This window comes from Bos javanicus, chromosome 17 (assembly GCF_032452875.1).
Source record: "Bos javanicus breed banteng chromosome 17, ARS-OSU_banteng_1.0, whole genome shotgun sequence".
NCBI lineage: Eukaryota > Metazoa > Chordata > Mammalia > Artiodactyla > Bovidae > Bos > Bos javanicus.
In genome coordinates this window covers 7,846,382-7,869,791 of record NC_083884.1, presented here as the reverse complement: position 1 = coordinate 7,869,791, position 23,410 = coordinate 7,846,382, and the positions used below count along the sequence as shown (strand labels likewise).

Here is a 23,410-nt window from a genome sequence, read left to right as displayed (position 1 = left end):
GAACATTATATGTAACTGTAGGTATCATAACTGTACATAATATATATAAATACACTCAGTATATAAATGTTAATTTATGACAGTGATATACAAAATTATATCCTTAAAAAGTATGACAATAACAAAGTCATAAAATCATGGCAGAGAATTTAGAAGATAGTACTTTGGTCAGTCTTGAAATTTTAATCATATTAACTTTTGTATCAAAACCATAAATTATCTACAAATATTCATCTAGAACCGTCTTTTCTACCTTACCTGAAAAAATACTATGGACCAAAAATTTTTATCAATGTCAGTGTAATTTTTGAACAGTGACATTACAATATTTTTTAGGTAAATAAGTATATGATCATGCACTAAACAGCTAAAATATATTTAGAACAATCATATACATATCCAACAAAAGTTTTTCATAAGCCATTCTTACATATCTACTATTACATTGACTACAGGAGGGAAAAAAAAGGAAAAACTCAGATTATGGCAGGTGACCAAGGCCATAAGGAAAAGGCAATAGAAAAACACACAAAGATACACAGCAAAGATGCTTAAGAAATTTTAAAGATGGAAAATGAATAAGATGAGCAAGTAATAAATATTGTGAGGTGAAAACCCGTTTGGGACAGCAAGAATGTAGACTGAACTAAAGTGTAAAACATTCACTTGATTATTTACCTGAAAGAATAATGTTTACATTAGAAAAAGTGGTAAATGTGTAGAAGAAGACCAAATATAGAAGGAAAAAACATCTTTTCCTAAAGAAATCTGTATTCCCTAGAGACACATGATTTCATTAAAAAAAGAAAGTATGCATGGAATATACATGATGTACAGATTTTTAAATGAAAACTTGTAGATTACAGAAAGATAAAATATGTAAACTTAAAAATCTACTTAAATAAAATAAGCATGTACAATAAATCACAAGATTTTACATATTCTTGCTTGTAAACCTCCACTCATACCCCACAATGCTTTCCTTTCAAGTTCACCTTGTCCCTCCTTCTAATCTTAATGAATTTCACCAAGCTCAATTCTAAACCCACAAATTGAATTTTAGTTCTTTCAAGAATGAGGTAATACAAAGCAACCAGGACAGCTCAGTACCATCTTCTGATGGTCCTTTATAAATGGCAATAGATTAGACAAAAAAATTAAATAAATGTATGAATTATTTGATTACCCTCTCCCCTCTTGAAATGCAGCCACCTTCCAGAAGGAGTTTAAGCATCAGAGCACTGCTGAGGATACCAAAACTCTACAACTGATTAAAAGGGTACTTATCCCCCATATTTATAAAGTCCTCCACTAGTCTTGTGATTTGGCCAGAAAAATAAGATACCGGAGATAATTCTAAGAATAACCAAAAGGGTATAAACTATGAAGATGCATGTAGTTCAAAAAAGAGGTCAGTAGTGCAGAGAGTAGGCTACACAATTCTATCCAAATAGAAACAATACGGAACGGAAACAATATGGTATGTTCAAAATGAAATCTTAAGGAGACGGAGGTTAGCTCTGTAACAACACAGATCTGCAACATCATCTTACCTCTGTTTGCCATAAAGATCTCCAGGGCTGTATTTTGCAAAAGATAACGACGAGAAAAGATCGATCGTATCTCTGAGAACAGCCATTTCCCATGCAGCCCTTCTGTATATGCCAGGATCTAGTGAAGAAAAAGAGAATCCCGAGTAAGTACAACAGAATCTTTCTGTTCTTTCCCCCAATTAAAACACAGAAGTCCTTATTAAGAAAAATAATTTATAAAAAATGAATAAACAGTTATGGAAATAATTTGGAGAGTGACTAAAAACTCGATTGAAATTCATGAAAAAGGTGTTTAAATAAAACAACAGAACAAAACTGTAGTACATCTATTTTTATAAATATATTTGGGGGCTTTTTAAGGCAATGATGTCATCTATTGCTTTGCAGGAAATACATATAGCATTACTGATTGATTTTTGAGTCATATTATAGAAATAAAATATTAGACAAACTTTAAAAAGAAGACAGACCTCAAAAGAATGTCCTACATGCTTATAGATCACATATAAAATTCAGTTTCATATAATATATCCAGAAATACTTTTTATATACTTTAAAATTACAAATTTAAGTTCATAACTTCAAAAAATCACAGTTATAGGGTCACTGTTAAGGCAACAGTCACTCATTCAGAAAGCACAAAGACTGACTGTATAAGAGGTTAAGCATCATTTTGTCATTGAAGCTAAACACAAACCTGCAGATGAACTCAGCATAATCTCTCTGTGGAGTAGGTGGTTGTCAGAGTAACTCGTTACAAATTCTTGTCATCCCATGTGACAGACGCAATGGCTTAGAATTCTTTGCAAACTCAAAGTAATCCTGTCTTTAGTACTAAGCCACTTTGTTGCTTTGTTATTCAAGCTTTGTTTTTTAAAAAGTTCATTTCAAAAGCTTAATTATGAAGGTGTTAAAGGAAAACCACACTTGGAATTTCTCCACACTACTACTTCACAGAATATTAATAAATAAAATGAGATGGATGTGCTATCAAACACGGATGAAAATTCGTGAAAGCAAATTAAGTTAAACAACTAAGATAAATCTCTCAAAAGTAACCACCATTAAAAAATACAAATAAAATGACATTTGTATATGATATTACACTGTAAGGACAAAAATGGGATAACTAAAGAGGAAAAATAATGAAAGTTAAGAATTTATCCTACATAAATGCTGTCTACTTTATATTTCCATCTTCTAGATCTTAATTATAAAAAATCTATAATACTTAATTCAAAATACAGGGGTTTCATTTTTTTTTAAGAGGGCAACATTACTTAGATTTTTCTACAGAAAATATTCTATTTCTGGCACCACAGCGTCTAGAAATGAAAGAATGGGCACAACTCCTAGGTTCAGTGTTTTCTGAAAAACCAAAACCAAACAACAATTCAAAATTTCAAACAACTAATTACACTTTCAGTTTTAAAACAGGTGAGAAAGAAAATCCTTCAAACTCTTTCATAGCCTATGAACTCTATCAATACCTATGTAAGTAAGATCAAGAAGATACTAACAGAAAAGAGGACACAATTTTGATCCTACTCAAGATTTTTTTAAACCAACCGTCACTTGTACCCCTTTCTCTCACCATAACCAGTAGGTCCTAGGCTCCAGAGTTTGCAGTGGCCTCCTGATTGGTCTCTCTCCTTCTAATCTTACCTGGAGAAACTACTACAACCAGAGGAGTCAGAGAAAAAAGCTTTTTTAATATAAATCAGATCCTATCTCTTGTGTACTTAATACCACGCAGTGGCTCCGCAGTACATGGCATAGTAAATTCTGAGTGGTGCTCAGTCGCTTTAGTCGTGTCCAACCCTGTGCAACCCTACGGACTGCAGCCAGCCAGGCTCCTCTGTCCATGGGATTCTCCGGGCAAGAACACTGGAGTGGGCTGCCATTCCCTTCTCCAGGGGACCTTCCCAACCCAGGGATTGAACCTGACATCTCTTACATCTCCTGCATTGGCAGGCAGGTTCTCTACTGCGAGTGGCACCTGGGAAGCCCAATAATCACTGAAGTTTTTCATCAGATCAGATCAGTCACTCAGTCGTGTCCGACTCTTTGTGACCCCATGAATCGCAGCACGCCAGGCCTCCCTGTCCATCACCAACTCCCGGAGTTCACTGAGACTCAACGTACATCGAGTCAGTGATACCATCCAGCCATCTCATCCTCTGTCGTCCCCTCGTACATCGAGTCAGTGATACCATCCAGCCATCTCATCCTCTGTCGTCCCCTTCTCCTCCTGCCCCCAAGCCCTCCCAGCATCAGAGTCTTTTCCAATGAGTCAACTCTTCGCATGAGGTGGCCAAAGTACTGGAGCTTCAGCTTTAGCATCATTCCTTCCAAAGAAATCCCAGGGCTGATCTCCTTCCGAATGGACTGGTTGGATCTCCTTGCAGTCCAAGGGACTCTCAAGAGTCTTCTCCAACACCACAGTTCAAAAGCATCAATTCTTCGGCGCTCAGCCTTCTTCACAGTCCAACTCTCACACCCATACATGACCACAGGAAAAACCATAGCCTTGACTAGACGGACCTTTGTTGGCAAGGTAATGTCTCTGCTTTTGAATATGCTATCTAGGTTGGTCATAACTTCCAAGGAGCAAGCGTCTTTTAATTTCATGGCTGCAGTCACCATCTGTAGTGATTTTGGAGCCCAGAAAAATAAAGTCTGACACTCTTTCCACTGTTTCCCCATCTATTTCCCATGAAGTGGTGGGACCAGATGCCATGATCTTCTTTTTCTGAATGTTGAGCTTTAAGCCAACTTTTTCACTCTCCACTTTCACTTTCATCAAGAGGCTTTTGAGTTTCTCTTCACTTTCTGCCATAAGGGTGGTGTCCTCTGCATATCTGAGGTTATTGATGTTTCTCCCGGCAATCTTGATTCCAGCTTGTGTTTCTTCCAGTCCAGCGTTTCTCATGATGTACTCTGCATGTAAGTTAAATAAACAGGGTGACAATATACAGCCTTGATGAACTCCTTTTCCTATTTGGAACCAGTCTGTTGTTCCATCTGGGATTGATAAGCCCAACTCACTCTTCATCAGGGCCTTTATATGTGCTTTCTCCTCTGCTCAGACTGTTCTCCCAGATCTTCAGGTGGCTGGCTTATTGTCACATTCAGCTGCTGCTGCTGCTGCTGCTAAGTCGCTTCAGTCGTGTCCGACTCTGTGTGACCCCATAGATGGCAACCCACCAGGCTCCGCCGTCCCTGGGATTCTCTAGGCAAGAACACTGGAGTGGGTTTCCATTTCCTTCTCCAATGCATGAAAGTGAAAAGTGAAAGTGAAGTCGCTCAGTCGTGTCCGACTCTTAGTGACCCCATGGACTGCAGCCCACCAGGCTCCTCCGTCTATGGGGTTTTCCAGGCAAGAGTACTGGAGTGGGGTGCCATCGCCTTCTCCCCTCACATTCAGATATCCCCTCAAATGTCACCTCATTAGAGAAGCCACAGGATCCAACCCCATTTCTGCCACTATTACCTCATCCCATCCCAAACTCATCAGATTTCCTTCATAACACTTATTTATTACCACCAGAAATTACATTATTCCCTCGCTTCTTTTTTGCCTCTCTTCAGCACTAAAATACTGGAATCTAAGTTCTACTGGGACAAAGGTTTTTGAATGTACTCTATGTTCATCTTCTATAACAAACTCTTACACAAAGGAGAAATTTTTGAATGATTAAATGAGTGAACGAATGGCAACCAAAACTCCATATATAATACACATTAATTTTGTTTGGGCCATATTATATTTCCCCAAAATTTCAAGTAGTTGAAAACACTTGAGAAAAGGGTTATTTATAAAAACAGTCAGATCTATGGCTCCTCAGGGAAAAAAATGGAGCATCTGTCAAGCCTAGGTCTATATACGCCACATAGCACCACTGAAAGGCATTCTCCATTTTCAAACAATCTCTACACACTCACTTTTTTACTATTATCTGCCTAGTTTACAGTGGTAGTTGAGTTTGCCATTTTTAACTTATCAAGTAACAGAGAATCCAATATACGTTCTGCAACACTTCTGGTCCAATCTATCCACCATTTGTGAAGATAGGAAGACTTAGTTAAATACTTAATAAGAAGTTCCTTGGAAAGTAGCAAAGCCTGGCTTCCTCCCAGGTTGTCTAGTCTCAACCGTCCAGAGCCTACTTATATGATACACTGTCACATTTCTAAAAGAGTTCAAACATCTGTTAAACTAGAACTTGTCAGAAATTTTAATCAACTACATTTTTCTCCCTGTACTTGTGTTAAAAGTGAAAGAGGAAAATCAAACAAGAATAAACAACAATGCTTTAGGCTCCAAGCTCTGTCATATACTAAAAATATCACACACTGGTCTGAAAATTCTACCTCTTGTATCTATAGAGCTATGTAATAAGACTTATTGCTTAATATGGTGACAGCCAATCATTGCAAGATCACGGTCATGCAATCTAAAGATTTAATTATTAGTATTTTCTAGAATATCTCAATTACTAAGAGGAGTAAGAACACTAAAACATTATTATACTATTTTTAATGTAATAGTTTTCCAATCATTGAAAATATTCCATTTATATCCCATTCCTTTAAGCAACATAGGTATTTTAAAAATATACTTGAAATACAGCAAGTGGCATGGCCCTTAAACTTTGTTTTATTACCAAATGTCAATCTTATTCCAAATGACAGAAAATGACATAAGCTCCATGGAACCACCCTGAAACTTATAAAATACTAATACTTTGCCATACTGTTGTACAGATTTTAAAAATGTATGAAGTATTATAGATAATATTGAAATTCCCATATATAACCCTTCCTGATTCCATTCTCCTTCTTCATCAGAGCCAATCACTATCCATGTTTTGAGGTTTAGCATTACCATATAAATTTTTATTCTATTAGTATATATGTATCTACAAATAATATCCAGAATTGTTCTACATGTTTGCAAACCTGATGTAAATGGTATTATACTGAATGGATGACAGTGTGTTTTCAGAGTTAAACGTAAGAAGGTAAAGTAATGTTTTAAAACTGAAGAGACACAGAAACAGGAGGAGAGATAGAAAATTATTTAAAACTGCCAAAGCTATCAGCATTTAAAATCTTACAGATAAAATCAGACCGACTTAAAAAAGAACCAATGAAAATCTGTACTTAACGTCAGGATAGTGGGATTTAAAATAGAAACAAAGAATCTCTTAACTAAGAGAATTACTAGCTGAAATTGATATAATAACATTTCTTTAAAGTATTCATTAGGAAAAGGTGTCAGTACTGAGAAGCAGCTGCGACCTAGCTAAGCAAGAGGTTTATTTCTTATTGGAATAGTATATTCCTGGTCTGAGGCTTCACTTCAAAGTCTCTAGAGTTCAATTAAAACTGGATTAGGTAGAAGCAGACCCTTCTTTGGGACTTTCTGTTCACTGAAACTCTACTTACACTGACAGCACCCTAGACAGAGGTCTAGCCCTCCAATGAATCGGTTACTATGGAAACTGTATCATTACCATTGCTCTGCAGTTATGACCCCAAGTCTAGAATAGCTTGAAAGCTTCAGCCCTCAGCACTCTCTTCGAATGTTTTCCATCTTGTTTCAATATCGTTAGTATTATTATTAGTGAATTCAACTTTCATTTTTAAATAATTTATTTGAATAAACATAGTTTATTGGTCAAATGTTAACAAGAGGAACAAAAGAAATCATTTATATGTATATATACTCACACATATAAATGCATATATACTATTTCTTTACATTAAAATATCAAACATATTTTCTTTAAAATTTTATCTAAAAATTGTGACTCTGTAAAAGAATTTTGCCCAAATAAACCTACCTTTTCCCCTACACTTCAAATAATATATATGTGAAATGTATGTGAAATACATGTGAAAATTTCTCACCCTGTTGCATTAATTGGCTAGAGAGAAAGTATTTTTCACCTTTAACCATTCATTTTGAAAAGCTAAAGAATTTATCCAAATAACACTTCCACTTTTCTCATCCTCATGGAAGGATAAAAAACAAAAATCTGTATTATTTACTGCCCAACTACATGATACCCTTATTTACTGAATGTTAGATATGTTCAAAAAATAGATTTTAAAGTAGTCTCTGAAAACATAGCCATATTTGTTCCATTTAAGTAGAGAAATAAGACTTTCTTCTTAAACTCTACCCTCAATACATTTTAAATTTTTTCAAATTCTTTTAAAGGGAAAGATATTAAAAAGTGATTGAAAAATATCACAAAAAATATTTGAGAGTCTGCATCTGTAGAATCAATAAAAAGTGTTTTTTAAAACACTATTCTTAATGTTTAAAGCTCGCACTGCATATCCTAGACTCAATATTCATCAATTTTTGGAGAGATTTTACTCTTTCAGAGAATTCCATACTAATTTCAAAAGAATTCAGTAACAAAAGTAAAATCAAATAATACAAAGAAACAATAACACTTAAAATTTCATAACAAAATCATTTCCAACATATATGGATATATATTTAACATTAAAAATTTTTTTTAAACTTAGTATACAAAATATAAGCTAATCAAGTCATCAATCAATCAATGATACCACAGTTAGAAAATATTCTTATCTCATTTTCATGAGCATAATTATAAATTAGTCACAAGGATTATATCTTAATGTGGAAAATGGTAAATATTTTAAATAATAAAAATGAAAATACATGTTATAAAATGCACTAGTCTAAATACAGTCTATCAATCTGCCACTAAACACATGTGCAAATATATTTTATTTACAATAATTGCAATTTTAACAAAACAGTTGAAAGTAATTGTAATCAAGTATTTTAAAGCTGCATCACTCTATTATTAACATAGTTTTTAGATTTTGCTGCACATAATTTTCTCTGAAAATTAATATCAAAACATAGCACTAAATTTATTTTAATATTGAATACCAGTTAGTTTAAGTATGTTTTTCATCACCATTATTTAAATATAAATTCTTAAACAAAACTTAGAGGTCTCTTCGAATTGAAAAATAGCATATACTTGACTCTGTTAGAAATTTTAAAGTGGCAATTTTGTTAAATATATATCCATTAACACACAGATTGTCCTTAAACTTGGAAAAAATGACAACAAAAGTATAAAAGTTATGAATATAAGAGAAAATTACCTTTTAAATTAATTATGAGTTATTTTATATTTTTCATCTATATAGTAAATTTCCTCCTGCTTACTGGTACTATGATGCAGTATTCTCCTTAGTATTTTCATGGGTGACAAATTCAATTAAACATATTCATTACTCTAATGTTCTACTTGGCAGTTTAGTCAGTATGAAAAATTAAAAATATATAAATAAAATGCTGTGTGACCTCTGTATTGATTGGGCTAAAACGGCTTTAGCCTGGGTGTGGACGATGGGGCATCTGGGAGGGGCGAGAAGGGAGCACACAAACACATACACTCTTATGTTTTCTCTTCCAATTACTGAGGGAGATGATAAAACCACAGCAAATGATGTATCAGCTCATTTTATCTTATCGCTTTGGGGCTAGGTGACAATGAAGTTCATATTTCACTGACTCCCATTGAAGATTGTGAAAATTACTTGCCCTCATGACCTGAAATTTCACTAGAAGACAGAAATTTCTCTTCTGCAAAGTAATGCAATTTTTCAGATGTCAACCTTTAGCCCAGCTTTAAAAATTAATTTCATTTATATTAACCAATGATATTGATATTTTCACAGAACACTCTTTGATACATGAAGCACAGACTGGCAAATTGATGTTGCTTTAGATGGGTAAAACTATTTTATTTTAAGCTGCAATGGCAAACAGATTTATGGCAAACTGAAATTCCCATTTCATAATTTAATATTTGTGCTGGAGCAGAGAACCTTTAAGCCCTTGGCCTGTAAATAATTCAGACTCAGTTGGTTCTTTTATTTTCAATATTCTTCAGCTTAAAGATAATTTGCATTCTAAATGATGTTTCATAAAAGCCACCTCTTACTGAACTAACATTTAATATATATATTAAAAGTCAAGAGCCAAGTACAGTAATGAATAAACAGAACAAAGAAGATATCTAGCCATCATCCAACTAATTTTTAGATTTTTAAAAATGTAAACTGTGTCTCCAATCTGATTTTTATGAAAGAAGAACCTAAATATACAAAAGAAGGATAATAAGGAATAATAATAAGCACATATGAATGTATCTTGCTTTCTTCTTCATGGCGCATAAAGGGCAAGGTATTAAATTTTGAGAAAAAGAATAAACAGGTACGTAGCTGAATTAAAATAGAGATATTTGGATTTGGAGTTAGTTTTTAAGATAAAAATATAATAAAAATAAAGCCACAATGTCAATTTTATCATGAATGAGATGTGAAAGTGTTTGATTTCAGTATACAGATATAGAAATTACCTTGAATACATACAAAGAAAAATATAAGTATTTTGGAGTGGTAAAAATATTACTAAATAAATACAGTTACTAAAAAACTAAGGTATGTATACCTTATCAAGATTTTATTACCTTTATCCAGTAGAGTTTTGTTTAATTCAAATGCCTTGAGACAACAATCATTAGACCAAAACTCTTCATTTTATTAATAAGTAAGTTAAACATAAACATGCACTAATTTATCCATTAATCTATATTCTTAAAATTAGAAAAATGCCACACACACACAAAAATCTACAATTTAGCTATTTTCTCCCCAAGATGGATTAATACCACTTTGCTTAACTTTCTACTTCCAAAAGCACTTTTGCAAATTATATGCAAACAATATACATATTACTTTTTCTTTAAAATGTTTATAGCTAATTTTCCTTTCAGGTATGATATGGGGAAATGATAATATAAATGATACCTTATTTTTTCCATTTAAATTGAAAAGAATCCTAGTTACTTCTTAAAAGCTTGTGAGAATGACTGTTATTGTCACTGAATTCAAGTTACAAAGTGTTTTTGCCTATCACTCTGTACACTGACTCTCTAAAGTGATGAACAAAGAGTTAAATTTAGATCAGCACTAATAAAATACTGCCTAATATTTAATGGGCTGGAATATTTTAAAACAAGCAATGGACACAACCTATCTTTCTTCTCGATGTCAATTCTTACTTGATGAACTTAATATCATTCCCAGATTGGTATCAAAGGCCCTCTCTACATACAGGAAGCAAATATCCAAATCAGAGTAATAGCAGCCTGTAGCTGGGCTTCCCAGGTGGCGCAGCAGTAAAGAATCCACCTGAAATGTAGGAGACGTGGGTTCAATCCCTGGGTCAGGAAGATCCCCAGGAGAAGAAAATGGCAACCCACTCCTTTGTTCTTGCCTGGAAAATACTATTGACAGGAGTCTAGTGGGCTACTGTTTACAGGGTTGCAAACATTCGGACAAAATTGAGCAACTGAGTACACAGCCTGTAGCTAGACTACTTATCTCTTTGTTGCAGATACAACATGGTTTAGTCATTGCAAGTTTCTCTGGTGACTAACCTATTTAACTAATTAAAGGAAAAATCTTCAATAAATTTGTTTCTGTTCTTCAAATATAGGACGGAAATAAAAAGGAAAAGGTAAACGTTACATTAGAACTCGATGCTAAAAGTAGGACACTTTCTTCCTAATTTGAGGGAAATACTTTTCCACTTTATTTTTTTTTTAATTTATTCCTCTTAAGTACTCAACTTGTTTGCTGCTGCTGCTGCTAAGTCGCTTCAGTCGTGTCCGACTCTGTGCGACCCCATAGACGGCAGCCCACCAGGCTCCCCTGTCCCTGGGATTCTCCAGGCAAGAACACTGGAGTGGGTTGCCATTTCCTTCTCCAATGCATGAAAGTGAAAAGTGAAAGCGAAGTCACTCTTTCGTGCCCGACTCTTAGCGACCCCATGGACTGCAGCCCACCAGGCTCCTCCATCCATGGGATTTTCCAGGCAAGAGTACTGGAGTGGGGTGCCATTGCCTTCTCCGACTCAACTTGTTTAGCTGGAGCCAATTATAAATGAGTAGTACAGGCTCCTATTTGCTTCCATGTTAAAGCATGAAACTGAATACTGGGCTCCTATTCTGCTTCAGATACAGTCTTTCAAAAAGTTATTTTCTTAAAGGACACATATTCCAGAGAACATTACGAATGCTACTTAAATAAGATTTGGAGGTTAACATGATTCCATTGTGTAACTCCGTACACGAGTTCCTGCTTGCCTACAGCTTCGTGAGACTAGGCCACTGGTCTCAGTCACCTTTCTATTCACATGTCAGATATGGTGCCAGGAACATGGAAAGCCAGCCCAACCTCACCAACCACATACAGTCTAAGGCTCTGGGAACGCATGAGCACAAACACAGCAGAGAGCAAGGACAGACAGAAAAATGAAAGGGAAAGCTACAGCACAACATTTAAAAAAAATCAAATTGAACAGTCAGTATATTTCAGCTTCTGACCAAGATGGAATAACAGGGACTGGACTTACCCTTGTAAATAAATAATACTTAAAATAGATACTACATGTGAAAAAAAAAAACAAAAAAAACTGTCTTAAGAGCTCAAACACCAAGTAATGAACAACAACGAACGCTGAGAGACAGGACAGAGAGTGGTGACACCAACTGCCACCACAACTCTCCGCCGCAGAAGACTCTGCCAGCTGCAGGCAGGTAGAAGAAGTACGATTGGAACACAGCGGTCTCTTACAGTAGGGAAAACAGCTTGAAGCACTATAAGGTCAAGAGGGCTAAAACTGCAAGGACGAGTAGCAGATGAGAGAAGGCTGAAAAGTAACATTACTCCTGAGATCTGCAGTCTTCAGCTGAGACCTGATCAGCTTAAGAAAACAACTGAAGGCCAGTAAAAGAATCATTCCACCAAATTACAGGGTACAATACCCAGAGCTCACAAAAGCAGAGCAAAAAACAATCTCACACTACATCGAGCACTGGTTAGAGTGCTCAGAAGGGTTTTGCCTTAGTAGTGGGGAAAAATTAGACTAGACTAAATGTTGCTCTGGTCCTGCCTAACAAACCTTAACAGCACCATCCGCATGGATCAAACTATTTCCAAGGTACTTAGTTGTGTCCTAGAACGACAGATTAACATATTTATAGAACACAAAAATATCTACAACACAACAGGGTAAAATTCACAACTGGAATTTAATTCATAAATAATAGGCCTGAATAAAAATCAGGAAAACATAACCCATAATGAGAGGAGAAATTACAAAAATGACAGGATTATTGGTAAAGTACATCAAATCAGACAAAGTAGATATCAGAATTTAAAAATAAGAGAATACTAAAGAATTCCATTAACAGGATACTAACAGAATAATAGAGGGTCATTTCATTTGCAATGGCTGGGCTTCCCTGGTAGCTCAGATGGTAAAGAACCTGCCTGCAATGCAGGAGACCTGGGTTCAATCCCTGGATCGGGGAGATCCCCTGGAGAAGGGAATAATAACCCACTCTAGTATTCTTGTCTGGGGAATTCCATGGACAGACCATAGGGCTGCAAAGAGTAGGGCAGGCCTGAGCAACTAACACTTTCACTTTCTTTCAGAGGGTCATTTCATTTGCAGTGGTCATCATAACACCAGATCATTTCATCAAGAGGTCATAATTATCCTAATTGTTTCTGAAAGAATAGTAGAGCTTTAAAATATACAAAAGAAAAACTGAGAGAAACAAAACAAGAAATACATAAATCCACAATTACAAGCAGATTTCAACACTTTCCTTTCAATAATTGATAAAGCAAGCAGATGGAAAATCAGTAAAGATATAGAATATTTGACCATGAAGAGAACAACAGCTGAATTCACATTTACAAAGACAGTGCATACCATGGACCAAACCTGAGCTGTGACACATTCAGTAGATTCACAGCATATCAAGTTGTGCACACGCTCAGTTGTGTCTGACTCTTTGTGACCCCATGGACTGTAGCCTGCAAAGCTTCTCTGTCCACGCAATGTTCCAGGCAAGAGTACTGGAGCAGGTTACCATTTCCTTCTCCAGGGATCTTCCTGACCCAGGGATTGAACCCACGTCTTGGTAAGCAGGTTCTTTATTAGTTGAGCCATTAGGAAAGCCCCATAAAGGTATATTCTCTGACAACAATGGAATTAAATTAGAAATCAATAACACATTTTTTTCATTCCCAATATATGAAAATCAAAGTAACCCATGGGTCTGAGAAAAAAATGTTAGGTATTTTGAACTGAATACAAATAAAACCAGAACATAAAAAAATTGTGGAATGCAGTTACATTACTGCTAAGAAGGAAATTCTAGCACTAAACACCTATATTAGTGGGAAACAGAAAAGGTCTATCAAAAATTCAGCTTCCACTTTAAAAAGTCAGGAAAAAATAACAGCAAATTAAACCCAAAGTAAGCAAAAGAAAAGAAATAAAATCAAAGTAAGAATCAATGACAGAGAAAACCAAGAAAGAGAGAAGAAAATAATCAATGACAAAAGATTGGTTCTTTTAAAAGATAGATACAATGTATAAGTCTCTAATCAGACTCATTAGGGAAAAAAGAGAAAAAACACAAATTATGAAAATCAAGAATGATATAAGTATCAATACCAGCAGATAAAAACCATCACTATGGATTACACAGAGTATAATAATAAGAATACTAAGAACAATAATAATAATAATAAAAAGAATAATAAGGGAATACTATCTAGCCCTGGTGGGCTACAGTCCATGGGCTCACAAAGACTTGGACACCACTGAGTGATTAAGCACATTACATATAACTTCATATCACTAAATTGCACAATTCTTTCTGATGGACAGATTATTTGAAAGATACAAACTACCAAAGCCCCCTCAAGAAGAAACATAACATGAATGGCATTACACTTACTAGAGAAACCAAATCAATAGTGTAAATCTTCCTATAAAGTAAACTCCAGGGCCAGGTGACTCCACTGGTGAATGCTACAAATATTTAAAGAAGAAAACAGTACTAATGCTATACAAACTCTTCCAGAATACTTAAGAGGAGGAAATACTTGCCAACTTATTCTATGAGGCCAGCCCTATCCATATATTAAAACTAGACAAAAGCATTATGAGACAAGAAAATCCATGGGGTAGTCTCACTTAAATGTTTATATAACTTATTTGTCTTAAGACATTAAGGATGTTCTGTACCATAAGTAGACTCAAACTACCAAGAGAAGTTTTCCCACTCCTGTGCTTTCACAAATTATCCCTAAATGTATCCAACCATTCCCAACATTTCTCAAGAATGTCTACAACAACTTCCTTTTGTAATGCATTCCAATTTGACTTTCTTTGGATTTTACCAGAGTGGCTGAATTCTCAGCCTTCTCATTTTACACTGAGGGATTTCATCCATAACTATTGCTATTAACACCAAACTTAACAGAGGTGCAAGAATAGACTGATGAGGCATTAGAAGTGATTAACTCTACATGGTAATATTTCAGGTATAACCTAAATCAAATCCCATACGATTAAATAGTTGAAGTGACAAATAGATTCACGGGATTAGATTGATTGATAGAGTGCCTAAAGAACTATGGATGGAGGTTTGTGACATTTTATAGGAGACAGGGATCAAGACCATCCCCAAGAAAAAGCAATGTAAAAAGTCAAAATGGTTGTATGAGGAGGCCTTACAAATAGCTGAGAAAAGAAGAGAAGTGAAAGGCAAAGGAGAAAAGGAAAGATTTACCCATTTGAATGCAGAGTTCCAAAAATTAGCAAGGAGAGATAAGAAAGCCTTCCTCAGTGATCAATGAAAAAAATAGAGGAAAACAATAGAATGGGAAAGACTAGAGATCTCTTAAAGAAAATTAAGAGATACCAAGGGAATATTTCACGCAAAGATGGGCACGATAAAGGACAGAAATGGTATGGACCTAACAGAAACAGAAGATAGTAAGAAGAGGTGGCAAGAATACACAGAAGAACTGGACAAAAAAGATCTTCACGACCAAGATAATCACGATGGTGTGATCACTCACCTAGAGCCAGACATCCTGGAATGTGAAGTCAAGTGGGCCTTAGGAAGCATCACTACAAAGAAAGCTAGTGGAGGTGATGGAATTCCAGTTGAGCTATTTCAAATCTTAAAAGATGATGCTGTCAAAGTGCTGCACTCAATATGCTAGCAAATTGGGAAAACTCAGTACTGGCCACAGGACTGGAAAAGGTCATTTTTCACTCCATTCCCAAAGAAAGGCAATGCGAAAGAATGTCCAAACTACTGCACAATTGCACTCATTTCACATGCTGGTAATGTAATGCTCAAAATTCTCCAAGCCAGAACTGTGAACTCCAAGCATGAACTGTGACCTTCCAGATGTCCAAGTGGAATTAGAAGAGGCAGAGGAACCAGAGACCAAATCGCCAACATCCACTGGATCATCAAAAAAGCAAGAGCGTTCCAGAAAAACATCTATTTCTGCTTTATTGACTATGCCGACAAAAAAAGCCTTTGACTGTGTTCAGCAAACTTCAGTTCAGTGGCTCAATCGTGTCCAACTCTTTGTGACCCCATGGACTGCAACATGCCAGGCCTCCTTGTCAAACACCAACTTCTGCAGTTTAATCAAATTCATGTCCATCGAGTCGGTGATGCCATCCAGCCATCTCATCCTCTGTCGTCCCCTTCTCCTCCTGCCTTCAATCTTTCCCAGCATCAGGGTCTTTCCAAATGAGTCAGCTCTTCTCATCAAGTGGCCAAAGTACTGGAGCTTGAGCTTCAACATCAGTCCTTCCAATGAACACTCAGGACTGATCTCCTTTAGAATGGACTGGCTGGATATCCTTGCAGTACAATGTACTCTCAAGAGTCTTCTCCAACACCACAGTTCAAAAGCATCAATTCTTCAGTACTCAACTTTCTTTATAGTTCAACTCTCACATCCATACATGACTACTGGAAAAACCATAGCCTTGACTAGACGGACCTTTTTTAGCAAAGTAAATGTCTCTGCTTTTTAATATGCTGTCTAGGCTGGTCATAACTTTCCTTCCAAGGAGTAAGCATCTTTTAATTTCATGGCTATAGTCACCATCTGCAGTGATTATGGAGCCCAAAAAGATAAAGTCTGCCACTGTTTCCATTGTTTCCTCATCTATTTGCCATGAAGTGATGGGACCCGATGATATGATCTTAGTTTTCTGAATGATGAGCTTTAAGCCAACTTTTTCACTCTCCTGTTTCACTTTCATCAAGAGGCTCTTCAGTTCTTCTTTGCTTTCTTCCATAAGGGTGGTGTCATCTGCATATCTGAGGTTATTGTATTTCTCCCAGTAATCTTGATTCTAGCTTGTGCTTCATTTGACTGTGTGGATCACAAGAAACTATGGAAAATTCTGAAACAAATGGGAATACCAGACCACCTGACCTGCCTCCAGAGAAATCTGTATGCAGATCAGGAAGCAACAGTTAGAATTGGACATGGAACAACAGACTGGTTCTAAATAGGGAAAGGAGTACGTCAAGGCTGTATGCTGTTACCCTGCTTATTTAACTTATATGCAGAAGCACAAGCTGGAATCAAGATTGCTGGGGGGAAATACCAGTAACCTCAGATATGCAGATGACACCACCATAAGGGTGGCCTCATGGAAGAAAGTGAAGCAGAACTAAAGAGCCTCTTGATGAACGCGAAACAGGAGAGTGAAAAAGTTGGCTAAAAACTCAACATTCAGAAAACTAAGGTCATGGCATCCGTTCCTATCACTTCATGGCAAATACATGGGGAAACAATGGAAACAGTGACAGACTTTTTTGGGCTCCAATATCACTGCAGATGGTGAATGCAGCCATGAAATTAAAAGATGCTTGCTCCTTGGAAGAAAAGGTATGACCAACCTAGACAGCATATTAAAAAGCAGAGACATTACATTGCCAACAAAGGTCTGTCCAGTCAAAGCTATGGTTTTTCCAGTGGTCATGGATGGATGTGACAGTTGGACTGTAAAGCAAGTTGAGTGCCAAAGAACTGATGCTTTTGAACTGTGGTGTTGGAGAAGACTCTTGAGAGCCCCTTGGACTGCAAGGAGATCCAACCAGTCCATCCTAAAGGAAATCAGTCCTGAGTGTTCATAGGAAGGACTGATGCTGAAGCTGAAACTCCAATACTTTGGCCGCCTGATGCAAAGAACCAACTCATTGGAAAAGACCCTGATGCTGGGAAAGATTGAAGGCGGGAGGAGAAGGGGACAACAGAAGATGAGATGTTTGGGTGGTATCACCGACTTGATGGACAGGAGTCTGAGCAAGGTTCAGGAGTTGGTGATGGACAGCGAGGCCTGGCGTGCTGCACTCCATAGGGTCACAAAGAGTCGGACACAAATGAGCAACTGAACTGCACTTCTACATGGAGAGGATAGTTTTGGACTCATATTGAACCACTTACTAGATTAGATACCTTCACAACAACGTCCTCTAATTTCTCAAATTCAACATATCCAGAAATGAGTTCATTCTTCATTCACCTCAAGAGCTACTGTTAATCCATTACAGACTATTTTACTAAAGGAAATCACAAAAACCACACAAAAGTCTGAGTCATCCTAATCCCTCATCTCTCAGTCAACTTCAGTGGATTCTATCCTCCTGGCACTTACATTCACCTGCTTTAATGTCCACTGAAATCTACTTTAAAGCAAGTCCTCATCATATTTGGAGTATTTTCAGACATCTCATGTTCCAACCATGTCAGACAACATATAGTTCAGCCATACTATGGTGTGGTGTTATCTGAAAAGCAAACTCTTACTGAGCTTTGTGGAGGAGATGGTGAGGCTACTTGTATTAGAGGAGTACAGACAGTAATAGCAACAACAGCAACCCACACAATTTAATGAAAGCTTGTCCTAAGCCAGGATCTATGCTAATTGCTTTATTTCAATTATTTTTTAAACTGACACTATGAAATATATATAATTTTCACCATTTTATAAATGAGGAAACAGTTTGGAGCAGTTAGATGAATTGATCAAAATCACGTCACCACTGAGTAGGACAGCCAAGTCTATCAGGCATCCAGCACTGTGCTCTCAGAGGCTACCTAGTGCTTCCTCTGTGGTGAAAGGGCAAGCCAAGGTTCCGTAAAACCTCCTGACTCCCCAGGCAGATGCAACCATTCTCTGTTCTCTGCTATCACGGGCCTAGCACAAATTCCATTTATTTGTATCCTTCATCAGACAATAGCTTAACTTAGGTAGACGTACCTATTATTTATTCTTATAAACTTGAAGTATCTAGTACACGATATAACTGAATACATGATGAGATTAATGAGTAAATGATGAGATTAACTATTTCTTCTGAAAACTACTCTTCATTTCCCACTCCATGCTTCTACAATTAGTTTCAAAACCAATCAGAAAAGAGATCTCTAGACTTGGCAAAACCAGTGAATGAACTCTGTGTCTCAGCCCCTATTAAGGGCATTCAGTCGGGCCTTAATCCAGGTTAGTAAAATTTATTGTTCGCAGCGAGGGCGGTTAAATAACCTCTCTTAAATACTAAGAAATTGAGAATTTATTTGGTTCACTTAAAAAGGAATGTATTATAAGAACAAAAAGTGGACACTTTTCTAGAAATTGAAAAAAGAAACAATCTTATAAAGGTATCATTGCCCTACCTTGAGTTAGCAGTACCTAAACAAGAAATATAAGCTTTCCAATACCTCACTTCCCCTCCAAAAATTCTGAATACATATGTAACATTAATTTTCTATATTATCTAAAAACACTCAATTTGCTACAGAAGATAAGGGAAAAATGGGATAGATGGAAATCAAAAGAAGCATTAAACACTGAGAGTAAGACAGTAACTTATGAGATATAGGCAATATTCATAGGCTGTGTTAAGTAGAGATAATGAATAAGGAAGTAGCTTGTGAGAGACACATTGTTTTAAGTGCTAAATATGTACAGTAAATTTAAAGTTAGATATGTTAGAGACAAAGCAGATGAATATATGATAGAATACAGAAGAGTGTTACAGATAGAAAGCGACTGAGGAACCAATTCATAGAGTATAATCATGACAACTTTGCTTTGAATGCTGACATTTCTGCAGGAGTTGAGAGCGAGGCAAAACTGCTCTTTTGTATCAGACATTCTTTGGAAGGATGTTTGTACAGAGAACAGCCCTGGAAGAGACAGAGAGTGTCTTACTTCAGAGCAAAGGGCAAGTCTGTTTACTACCCAGTATAATAAAGATAATGATGACCTTTGGGGCAAAGGCCAGACTTCACTACCCACTGTAAACATTCCAGGTTCCTAAAGATACAGGCGGTTTCAACAGGGATGTAAACTCACTGGGTACACAGCATGTGTCTGGGTTTCTTGGCTTAGTCTGCTCAGACTGCGATCATATAGTACCGCAGACTGGGTGGCTTACGCCTCAGAAATAAATTTCTCACGTTTCTGGAAGCTGGGAGATCCAAGGTCAAGGTGCCTGAAGATTTAGTTCCTGGTAAGAGCTCTCTTCCTGGCATGTAGATAGCTACTTTCTCACAGAATCCTCACATGGTAAAAAGAAAGATCTCTCTTCCTTTTAAGTCCTATCACATTAGGGAATCAACCTCACGACCTCCTTAAAACTTAATTACCCAGTAAAGATAGATACAGTCACAACTGGGGTGGAGGGTTTAGGGTTTCAATACACAAATGAAGAAGGACACAATTCAGTCTGTAGCAACTCTCCACATCACCTTGAGAAATCTGGAGTTAAGGGGAACAGACATTAACATGATGCTTATTCTCTTCATCGTGTTGTAATAAAGGTCTTTGCATTGGACCCAGGAGTCTCGTGTCTTCTGCCAACATTCAGGAAATTTTGGCAAGTTAAACTGTTACCTTGCAAGTAAGATAAAATTTCAGATCTGATAGTTCTTGACACTCTGGAAGACAATTATCAAGCTTAAATGTGAAAAGGAGCTATAACATACTTTGCTGACAGGAATGCAAAGAAAAGTATATATTGCTAATGAAAAGATGAAATGTAAACCCCCTTCAGAAAGCAGTCTTACATTATTTACCAAAAATAAAGAGAGCCACATTGTTCACAGTGATATAAACAAAAATGGTAGACGAGACTACCAAATCCAATGTATGTCATTAAGAAAATAATGAAAAATTATGATACGTCTTCTTCTTCAGTTATTGAAGACAATGAATTAATCCTCTATCAGCTTGACTTGCTGGATATTTAGCATCCAAATATAGTGGAGTGAGAAAAACAACATACCAAAAAGGATAAATAATAGGATTTCATTTTTGGAAATGAATAAAAAATTCACAAACAAAAATTTGTATGAAAACAGAGAAAAATATGAAAGGATATGTGCTAGAGTGTTAATACATGTTAGGTATGGGGGGTGAGACTCTGTGGGGAAGGAGATGGGAGTGAGGAGACCCAAGAAAAGAGGGGGAAGCACGCATAAAAGTAACACACATGTCAACAGAAACTACCACTGAGCTGAATGTATTTATAATATATAACTGTGTGGTATGCATAAAGATTCCTTACCATATGAATAAGAAAAGGCATGCCCCCACGTTTTTATGCTGACTTTGTTACCAGTTTTTGTATACTGTCATGGAGGACAAGAATGATTTTCTTTTCTTTTCTTTCTTTCAGAAGTTTTCAAGGTTCAACCTATTTTCTTCTTTTCTCCTCAAGTTTCCAAAATTCTTTCTATAGATTCTTAAGAGCTCTTTAGGACTAACCTTTCTTTCTCCTCACTGTCTTTAAAGGTAAGACTACAATTCCTTTCCATTTTAAATGCTTTACTCCTGATCTCTGTCTATTACCAAAGGTTCAGGATGGTGTCCTTCACAATCTTAGAATGGAGACTTGACTTAGAAAAGGGAAATGAAGACTAACATGGACTTCAGTTATCATCTCAGAGTTCACCAAACCGTTTTTCTTACCCATATATTTGTAACAGCAGAACAGGAATTTACTGAGGTTCAGTGAGTATATTTTATTTCTGAGGATCAACAGCCTTAAATACCTATTTTACTTCTACTGGGAGCATTAACTGTATAATTTGTTTATATGTTTTTATGTTGATATGAATGTAGACCTTTCTTGGCAAAATTTCTTCTGTGGTTTATTTTGCTTCATTCATAATTTATATCAAAAATAACCTATAAATGAAAGTAAACTAATTCCATATAATATAACCTTCAGTGCTAAAATCCCCCACATATAAGAAGCAAAAGAAGAGAAAACACTCAGGGACTGAAATCAATCACTATTTTTGTAAATAACAATTTATGAAGGTATTACTCACATACGGTAAAATACACAAATAATAGGTGTATACAGTTTGATGAGTTTTAATAAATTTACACATCTACATTATCATCACCCTCTCCAGAAAGTGGGCATAGAGAGACCATACCTCAACATAATAAAGGCCATATATGACAAACTCATGGCCAACATCGTACTCAATGGTGAAATGCTTGAAAGCATTTCCTGTAGCATCAGGAACAAGAAAAGAATGCCTACTCGTTCAATTTTTTTTTAAGTGGTAAAAGTGAGCATCCTGTTCTCAGAAAAGGAATTTTGGAAGTCCTAGTCAAAGCAATCAGATAAGAAAAAGCGATAAAAGGGAACGAAACTGAAAAGGAAGAAGTAAAACAGTCACTACTCGCAAATGACATGATGCGATACATAGAAAATTTTAAAAACTAATTGGTTGATAGTGTTTATCCAGTCTCTTACACAGTTACTGACTTTATACCTTTTATACTGACTTTATACTTTATACCTTTATACTTTTATACCTTTATACTGACTTTATACTTTATTGTTCTATCAATCACAAAGAGAGAAATTTTAAAACCTCCTGCTATAAACTGTGAATTCAGTTCTCCCTTAAATCCTTCAGCTTTTGTTTGCTTCCTACTTCACTACCTCTGCTACTTGATGCTATGTCAGTTTCCTATTGCTGTTATAACAAAGGACAACAAACAGCGCCTTAAAACACGCAACAGCATCTTACAGTCTGGGAGGTGACGATTCTGAAACAGACCTTAAAAGGCTAAAACAAGTAACACCAGTCTGAGTTCCTTCTGGAGGCTGGTGAGGAAAATCGACCTCTGTCTTCTCCACCTTCTAGAGACTGCTAAGCTGCTAAGTCACTTCAGTCGTGTCCGAATCTGTGCGACTCCATAGACAGCAGCTCATCAGGCTTCCCTGTCCCTGGGATCCTCCAAGCAAGAACACTGGAGTGGGCTGCCATTTCCTTCTCCAATACATGAAAGTGAAAAGTGAAAATGAAGTCGCTCAGTTGTGTCCAACTCTGTGCGACCCCATCGACTGCCACCTACCATGCTCCTCCGTCCATGGGATTTTCCAGGCAAGAGTAGTGGAGTCGGATGCCATTGCCTTCTCCATTCTAGAGACTACCTGCATCCTTTGGACAACAGCCCCTTCTTCCTGCATCTTCATTCAGCAGTGTAGTCTTTTAAGTCTCTCTCTCTCTGACTTCTGCTTCTGACATCACATTTCGTTCTTTGATCTTTTCTGTCTCTACTCTTACTTATAAGAAACCCTGTATTTATTTTGGGTACCCAGATAATCCAGGATAATCTCCCCACTTCCTGATTCTTAACTAAGGACTGTAAAGTCCCTTTTTCATGGAAGGTACATATTCACAGGTTCTGGGGGATGGGATATGACAGGTTCAGGGAACACTCATTCTGTCTATCACTGACATATATACATTTAGGCCTTTAGTATAGTCTTGATAAATTGGACCTCTTATGGTATGTTATTGATCCCCGACAATGTTCCTGAAATCTATTTTATCCATTTTTA

The 23,410-nt window shown here is 36.4% G+C and overlaps 1 protein-coding gene across 7 annotated transcripts in view; it reads right to left on the bottom strand.

The window, feature by feature from the left end:
• Window positions 1–23,410, bottom strand: part of LRBA (LPS responsive beige-like anchor protein) — a 753,999-nt gene that overhangs the window by 229,176 nt on the left and 501,413 nt on the right. For all 7 annotated transcript variants that reach the window (XM_061384015.1, XM_061384012.1, XM_061384019.1 and 4 more), the window contains exon 41: window positions 1,554–1,671. In XM_061384015.1, the coding sequence (XP_061239999.1) occupies window positions 1,554–1,671 (118 nt within the window). The remainder of the gene's footprint in view (window positions 1–1,553; window positions 1,672–23,410) is intronic.